The sequence below is a fragment of the Carassius carassius genome, chromosome 14 (genome assembly GCF_963082965.1).
Source record: "Carassius carassius chromosome 14, fCarCar2.1, whole genome shotgun sequence".
NCBI lineage: Eukaryota > Metazoa > Chordata > Actinopteri > Cypriniformes > Cyprinidae > Carassius > Carassius carassius.
Genome location: NC_081768.1, coordinates 22,357,521 through 22,365,475, shown reverse-complemented (window position 1 = coordinate 22,365,475; position 7,955 = coordinate 22,357,521). Strand labels below are relative to the sequence as shown.

Sequence of the window (7,955 nt, the reverse complement as noted above, 5' to 3'; positions counted from 1 at the left end):
TATTAAGTCAAATGCGTTGTTGGTGGTGGTGAAATTATTACCGACATTAAAAACGTTAACGTCAACAGTCAAAAAAGTAGGCTATTTGTAATATGCATATATTTTCCTTATTTTTTTATCTTTATTTTTAATCATTAAATGTAGCTTATATTAATAAGAAATGTGATTTATATGTAAAATGTATAGGCTAATTTAATTCAGTGATGCTATACAGTGTTGCAATCTTTTGTATTTTCTACATCACTTTTCTACATCACTACACCACTAGATGGCAGCATGTACTTTTTTTTACTCACATTTGTTACAAAATAATGACATGAATCTGTACAAAATATCAGACAACCCTCCAAAATACAATATTATACAGCACGAAGCATCTTAATATATTTAACACAAACCAATATTTCATTTTTAGGGTGTTGACTGGGATTAGGTCTCAAGTAGTTGTCAGAGAATGGCTGTGCTTTCTTACTTTCAGGGTCCGGTTCCTTAAAACATCTTTCTGCTGTGCATATTTTATAATAATGCAAATTAAAGGTCAAGCAATTATGTAAATAGTTTTATGTGAAATGCTACGCGTTGAAAAGAAAAATAATCACTGAACCGATTCATTGAAAACGAACCGTTCATAAGAACCGATTCCCAGAAATGAATCAGACTGTCCTTTTTGACTCTCCGTAGTAACTTCTTTAACGCTCACGTGATCACAACAACGAAAATTTACCGCGAAAACTGTCTGCGCGAGTACATTGGAAATATAGCTAGCTAAGACTTTACCCCCTCCCCAAAATATAGACATCTTTCAATTACAAACAAATTTACAATGTTCTGCGAAAAGTCAGTCGAGCTTATTAGAGAACTACATCGGATGGGCGACGGCCAGTTGCCCGCCTTTAATGTGAGTAACGTACAGCGCTTCGTAGAGTTGTAGTAACCTACAGTGCGCTGTTTAATAGTTGCTATAGTTTAAACAGTTAGTAATAATTGTCAATAACAAAGTCAAGTTTTACCTTGCCTTTGTTTTTCCGCAGGAAGACGGTATTCGCCAAGTCCTGGAGGAAATGAAGGCGCTTTACGAACAGAATCAGACTGATGTGTGAGTTTAATGTGTGCTCAGCTCTGAGACCAACGTTAATGATCTGTGTCTGGTTATTTTAGCATGGCAGAATCTGTGCACTATTGTTATTAAAAACTTAAACCTCTAGAAATTGATTTCTTTAACTGAAATAAAGCTGGGATTAAATAAATATTAGATATCGACTTCAGAGAAAATTAAAAAATGTCTTTGCTAACTGAAATAAAACGAAGTACTAAAATTATTGCAACTAGAAAAGAAAATGATGGAAATAAAAAATAAATGAAAAGCTGGGTAAAAAATAAATTAAAAAAATTATGAAAAATTAATAATAATAAAAATAATAGACATTATAATAGCATGCTGTGATTTTAGTTTTTAAAGCCATTATATAAGTGTTGTTTTTTTGTATTTTTAGGAATGAGGCAAAGACGGAGGGAAAGAGTGAGCTGATCCCATCCATCAAGTTCAGGCACAGCTGCCTGCTGAGAAACCAGCGCTGCATCGCCGCATACCTGTGTGTGACTCCCTGGGCTCCTGTGTTGTCCATCATCACGTTCACTCTTCTTCTTGTGCACTCCCCACAGCTGTGATCAAACCCATCTCTTTCTCTCCACAGTTATGATCGCCTCTTGCGAATCCGTGCTCTCAGATGGGAGTATGGCAGTGTGCTGCCCACAACCATTCGCTTTCATATGTGTGCTGAAGAGGTGGGCCTGACTTGCTCAGTATGTCACATGTATCTTTCTGGTTTGTGACTGATACGTGTAACTTAATTGCTTGTAATATCAGATGGAGTGGTTCAATCAGTACAAAAAGTCTTTGGCAACCTATATGAGGTCAATAGGGGGAGAGGAAGGTTTGGACATAACACAGGACATGAAGCCCCCTAAGAGTTTATACATCGAGGTGAGTGCAGTCTTTTTAGTAGAAATGGGATACCGATATAGTTTGAAAAAATAAAACGTTGTTTTTATATTTTCATTTTTTTTAATTTAAAATGTTTTGTCATTTACTTTTTATCATTTTTTAAATTTGTTTTAGTTTACATCAAGAAATGTTGCCTTGAAAACTTCAAACTAGCTGGAAAAAAAAGTTTTAAAAGGGTTTTAATCTAAATAGATTTTATTCAAGTGACAAAATATTTTTATAGTGGTTTTGACTATAATATAACTGTATGAGAGTCGTCGCAGAAATATAGGTTCTCTGCAAATTATAGAAATGTTAAAGAAATGGGTCAGTGCATTTCAGTATCAGTCAGATTTCTCTGGCTCGTATTTCACCACAAAATTATTTTCAAAAATGTAGAAAATAAAGCCAATTTTTAGAACTTGAAGAATTCTTGCATTTTGAACTTAAACTCATGGCACTACATTCTCATTGCTATAATATGAAAAAAAATCTCTTTACTGTAATGTGTAAAAATAAATTGGTAATAGAATGTTTCAAATATGTAAAAACAAATGTGAGTGTGTGTGTATATATATATATATATATATATATATATACACACATTAGACCTATCCGCACTTATAATTTCATTCCAATTCAGGTGCGCTGTCTCAAAGACCATGGAGAATTTGAAATAGATGATGGCACTGTCATTCTGCTGAAGAAAAATAGCCAGGTAACTATATTCTTAAGAGCATGTTTAAATCGGATTACAAAAACCGCTCTCTCTCTCTGTATATATATTTATAAAACGTAAGACTTTTCACCCTTTCTCTCTTCACAGCACTTTTTACCCAGATGGAAATGTGAGCAGCTTATTCGGCAGGGTGTATTAGAGCACGTCATCTCCTAACACGGAGCAGCTGTATTGTGGATACCTTCCTTCATGTTCATTTAGATAGTACAACTTTAAACTAGAGTGAATTATAGAATCAGAAAGTTACACAGGTAAAACTTTACTTGGTCACATTCTTTACAGTGGTACATGATGCATTTACAACAGTGGTGTCACACTTTCATCTCCCAGCAAGCTCTTTTCAATGAGGTGTACATCATAAGAGACATCTGCAACACTTAATAATTTATCTCAAAGTGGACATTAGTGCATCATGATTGACAATTGTGCAATTACAAGATAGTATTTGTATCAAAACTGTACATTGTGTGAATACTGTGCTTTTGGTTATTGCATCATAATGGACATTAAAACTGCAGTAAAATGTCTTTTTTTTTTTTTTTTTACTCACAAATATCGAACTTAACAGATTTACAAAAATGCTTGCGGTTTGTACCCTACATCACAGTGAACAACTGAAGGAATGTAATGCTCTGTCCTTAATAAATGATCAAATCCCAAACTATAAAGTCTTGTTCATTGGTATTTGATGGCCTCTGAAGAGACCATCGAATTAACTTAACCCTTCTTTCTTTTCTTTATACTATTGAAAACAGCACAATTTTTAATACAATATGCTGTTATAGTAACTAACTAAGACTTTGCATTATCTGTGCTTGCATTTTAACACTAGGATTGCTTTTACAAAAACACATTTTGCACCAAAAAGACAAAAGTGCACTGAAGGGTGGGACTTCCATCCAGTACAACAACAAAAAAAAAGGCTCATGATGGAGTGAAACAAGTCTAAGCTGTGAGGGATGCTGGGGCTATTTTACGTAGGAGTTTATTAAGGGCAATCACTTTCTCCTCCAAAAGAAACGATTTCTTCTCTGCACTCTTCTGCCTCTGCTCCGTCACCTGAAGAGCCTTCATGAGCTGAGAGTTTTCCACATACAGGTCCTTCAGCAGCAGATCGGACTTGGCATTTTTGGCTAGCTATTGGGTGAAAAAAAGTTAGAGAGATGATTGTCACCATATAAAATATTTTAAAATAACTTCATACTAAACTCGTACTATTTCTGAAGTTCTTCGTATGGATGACATGCTCAGTTCACCTACAGTTACCAAACTGTGCATAAAGGCACTGTACAGTGTCAAGTGTTTGACCTTATATTTCCAGTGTGAACTTTCACTAGTTACAGGGCTAACAAAAGTAAACAATTTATATTCAATTAAACATTAAAGAAATAGTTCACCTAAAAATACAGATGTGTTTACAATTTACTAGCACCCAAGCTATTCAAATGTAGATGAGTTTGTTCATCACTGCAGAAGATCCATTGGTGAGCAAGTGATGTAATGCTACTTTTCTCCAAATCTGTTCAGATGTAGAAACACTTATCTCCATCTTGGATGGCCAGAGTTCAACAAATTTTCATTTTTGAGTCATCCATTCTTTAGCCATATTTATTTTGAAGATAATATACAGTATGTGGGTTTAGATCATGTGAAATCTTTAGTTATTGCAATATTTTACATATTGCATGCCTACTAAAGCTTCACATACTAAACACTATAGAACAAATAGTAAACATGTTGTATATAGTAAGATAGGATTTAGTTAAAAAAAATATCCATATTTTCTAAATGTGATTTTAATGCTGTTAGTTTCTGGTTACCTGTTCTTTGAGCTGGTTGACCTTCTCCTGCAGCATGACACGGGTGTTTTTCAGTTTGGCCTCAACCTCATCCATACGCTCCTGCATACTTGCCATCAGTTTCTCGTACTGCTCCTGTTGTTTGATTTAATAGTTCATTAATAAAAATATTCTTGAAATATGAGATCAAGGGTGAACCCCCCCCCCCCCCCCCCAAATGATTCAATGCAAAAATATATAAGCACTCGCATGTTCACTCCTTGTTTGACTCCCTTAAGATTTTGAATGTGATGCTGATATACCTGCTGAAGTCCCAACTGAACACCGGCCTGTTTGGCCTGAGAGCGAAGCAGATCTTCTAAATCCTGCGTCCTGCGCTGTTGCTCCACCAGTTGAGATTGCAGATGAGCCAAGTGCTCCCGAGTGCCAGACCCCACCTGATCCCTTAGTTCCTGCACCTCACGTGCATGCTGGGCCTGGACCAGCGACAGGGCGCTATGTGCCCTTAATGCCTAAACCACAACATCAAATACATAAAAGTGAGACCAGAAACATTCATAAGGAATTCCTAAAACCGTGATATTGATCTCCAAACCTGTTTGTCTGCCTCATGTTTAGCAGTCTCCAGCTCTGCCTGATTGTTCCTTAAAGTGAGGCACTCGTGTGTCAGTCTCTGAAGTTCCAGCTCCTGAGTCTGCAGCTGAGCCACCTAGAAATATAATCCAGCATATCAGAAAGATTTCTGAAGGGCCATGTGACTCACTGAAGTCTGATGCTGAAAGTTCAGCTTTGCATCACAGGTATAAATAACATTTTAAAATCTATTCAAATACTAATTTTCAATTAAATGAATGCATGCTTGGTGAGTATATGAAACTTCAAATACATTGAAATTCCCTGTAGTGAATGCAACTAAAAATGAATGCATGAACTAATCTATATATTGAATGCACTTAAAATCATTTTGTATAAAAGCCTCATGCAATAATGTAAATGCATTCCAAATAGTGCACTAGAGACAAAACGGAGTAATTATGCATAATTGCATATCGAGATAAATCCATGCAAAAGCAGATTATTGTTCCTGACTAACCTTATTATGAAGTTCCTCGTTCTGTAGTCGCAAACTCTTGCACTCCTTCTGCAGGACACCGACTGCCGTCTCCTCCTGAAGCCTATGTGTCTGATATAACTGCTCCTTCTCTTTACGCAACTGACGTATGCTCTCCTGAAGCTCCTGGACCTTGTGTTTTACAACAATACTTACAAGTTATTTTTGAATTTTACAATAACTACTACAGCAAGTAGTATAAAGATCTTTGTTGACCTTGTCCTGAGACTGTTCCAGCATCTTCTGATGTGTGGATGACTCTTGGATGTGAACATCCTTTTCTTGCCACACAGTCAAGATTTGAGAGTTGAGCTGCTCGATCTGGGCTTCTGATTTGACAAGAGATTCCTGAAGATTCATCAGCTGCAAAATCACAAAGCATATTTCAGCATAAATGTTGGAAACAATACTCTGTTGTTGGAAATATACTCTGAGACAAAGCCTCAACATCTCACCTTCTGGTCTCTGTCTGACGTTTCCTTCAGCAAACGCTCTTTGTCTTGCTCTAGTGCTTGGTTTTTCAGAGTCTGACTACTCAATGCAGACTCAACTGCCGTCAAATGCTGGAGCTGAAGAAAAACAGCAATTTCAGCATTTCCTGCCAACTTTGAAATAATTTGTTAACATATCCTACACAACAAAAACCATACTGTCTCCTTGGTGGTTTTAAGGTCCCTCTCTAGAAGCTCCATCTCTTTCTGCCACTGTTCCTGCAGCTTTAATGCGTCGCACTTCTGCTGTTGAAGGGTTTCCTGCAGCTGTTTGTAGGCCGCAGCTGCCTCATCGTTCTCCAGACACACCTGTGCAAGCCTGTCAGTCAGCGTCTGCACTGCTCTCTGATCAGTAGACAGCTGGGAACTCAGTTCAGCGTTCTCATTGCTAAGTTGCAGGTTTCTCGCACTGAAGTCAAGCACCTCCTCGCGAAATTTGGAATTCTATGTTGAAGAAATAAAACAATTGTTAGGAGCAGGAACTAGTGCTTTGCAACCATTTCATTTTCATACATGACATTTAACGGACAATTTGACGACAACAAATGAATGAATTGGAATGCAAACAGTGGTTATGACAAGTGGTTGGAGTGGTTGAAAAAGAAGGGGGCTTGGTGAGGTCATTGTTAATGAAAAGTTGTTTTGAAGGCAGATCAAGTTAAATGGAAAAATAATGACTTTTCTTCCATGTTAGTCTTTGGTGCACGTTCCCAATAGTAACAGGACGCATGCTTCACCTTGTTTACAAGCAGAGGAATGGAAGAAGTTTATGAATAAGGTCATTATTTTGTTTTCTTTGCGTCAAACCCTATGCTTGTAGTTTCATAAAATTATGGTTGAACCACTTATGTCACATGGACTATTTTAACAATGTCGTTACTACCTTTCTGGTTCTTGAATGTTTCAGTACCCTTGCTGTCTATGGAGGGTCAGAAAGCTCTCGGATTTCATCAAAATATCTTCATTTGTGTTCCGAAGATGAATGAAGGTCTTACAGGTTTGGAACAACACAAGGGCGAATTTTTGGTTGAACTATCCCCACTTTAAGTATTTTGACGAAATTCCAAAAACACAAACTTTTCTTTGGTATAATGTGGACTGCTGAATATTTATTAATAAAACCAGAAATGAATATTAAGAATTTAAGGTCCATCCTATCAATATTTTTCAAGCACTTTACCTCTTTCCGTAGCCTCTCCTCCTCTTCTCGATTCTTAATATATTCTCTCTCCATCTCTTCAAGTTTCCTCCTAAATGTAATGAAGCAAAATTAGTTTTTGCTAAATAAGATGGTAAAATAAAGCATGGGTTGTTGACAAGTCAATGATTTCTTTACCTCTTTTTGTTGAGCTCCTCCTCCAATGACTTGACATCCTGCTGTAAGACAGCAAGCCTGTCTTTAAGTGCACTGTTTTCAGAGGTGACCTCATCAGATTGAGCCCTAGAATTGGAAACGAAAATATAGAGATCAGCTCTTCATAACAATCTTTACCACCTCTGCACTTTTAGGCAGCTTAGTACAGAAAACAATACAATTTCAAGAACAAGTGCTATTATTTTAGAGCTAGATTTTCAAAAACGTACAAAAAAGTTAGGCCGGCAAAACAAAAATTTTATACAGTTAAAAGGATGCAAGGACACACTTTCAATCAGAATACATACACTAGCTATTATTAATTATGAGATTGCATGCATGTCAGTGTCATCAACGTCATTCAGTTAGTGAGATGCAGCATGAGGCTCAATCAAAGCGCATGTCTACGGTTAATGAAATCTCATTGTGCAAAACATTCTTGGACAAACATGAAAGTAGTGAATGGTCAACTCTTGG

General features: G+C 36.7%; 2 protein-coding genes across 5 annotated transcripts in view; one reads left to right on the top strand and one right to left on the bottom strand.

Annotated features, from left to right (window-relative positions):
• Positions 1-664: 664 nt before the first annotated feature.
• On the top strand, positions 665-3,391 carry gins1 (GINS complex subunit 1 (Psf1 homolog)). 2 transcript variants are annotated; one of them, XM_059566684.1, is made up of 7 exons: positions 677-898; positions 1,032-1,096; positions 1,494-1,592; positions 1,695-1,785; positions 1,868-1,984; positions 2,628-2,702; positions 2,811-3,391. In XM_059566684.1, exons 1-7 carry the CDS (start codon positions 824-826, stop codon positions 2,877-2,879), a joined length of 591 nt encoding a protein of 196 aa, XP_059422667.1. In that variant the 5' UTR covers positions 677-823; the 3' UTR covers positions 2,880-3,391. The 2 variants fall into 2 exon arrangements, with proteins under 2 accessions (XP_059422666.1, XP_059422667.1); XM_059566683.1 differs by lacking the exon at positions 2,811-3,391 and having other exon boundaries at positions 665-898; positions 2,628-2,783.
• The window catches only part of ninl (ninein-like), a 26,832-nt gene continuing 21,843 nt past the window's right edge, over positions 2,967-7,955 (bottom strand). For all 3 annotated transcript variants that reach the window (XM_059566680.1, XM_059566682.1, XM_059566681.1), the window contains 10 exons: positions 7,461-7,565; positions 7,305-7,374; positions 6,284-6,568; positions 6,089-6,202; positions 5,850-5,996; positions 5,616-5,765; positions 5,118-5,231; positions 4,825-5,034; positions 4,544-4,657; positions 2,967-3,860 (listed from right to left, as the gene is read on the bottom strand). In XM_059566680.1, coding sequence (XP_059422663.1) covers positions 3,669-3,860; positions 4,544-4,657; positions 4,825-5,034; positions 5,118-5,231; positions 5,616-5,765; positions 5,850-5,996; positions 6,089-6,202; positions 6,284-6,568; positions 7,305-7,374; positions 7,461-7,565 — 1,501 coding nt within the window. In that variant the 3' untranslated portion in view covers positions 2,967-3,668. The remainder of the gene's footprint in view (positions 3,861-4,543; positions 4,658-4,824; positions 5,035-5,117; positions 5,232-5,615; positions 5,766-5,849; positions 5,997-6,088; positions 6,203-6,283; positions 6,569-7,304; positions 7,375-7,460; positions 7,566-7,955) is intronic.

What these genes read in the sequence shown, in the direction of transcription:
- gins1 (XM_059566683.1), top strand. Translation starts at nt 824, where the DNA reads ATGTTCTGCGAAAAGTCAGTCGAGCTTATTAGAGAACTACATCGGATG. An exon ending in GCCAGTTGCCCGCCTTTAAT is followed by an intron (nt 899 to 1,031) that starts GTGAGTAACGTA and finishes GTTTTTCCGCAG; the next exon opens with GAAGACGGTATTCGCCAAGT. An exon ending in GAACAGAATCAGACTGATGT is followed by an intron (nt 1,097 to 1,493) that starts GTGAGTTTAATG and finishes TTGTATTTTTAG; the next exon opens with GAATGAGGCAAAGACGGAGG.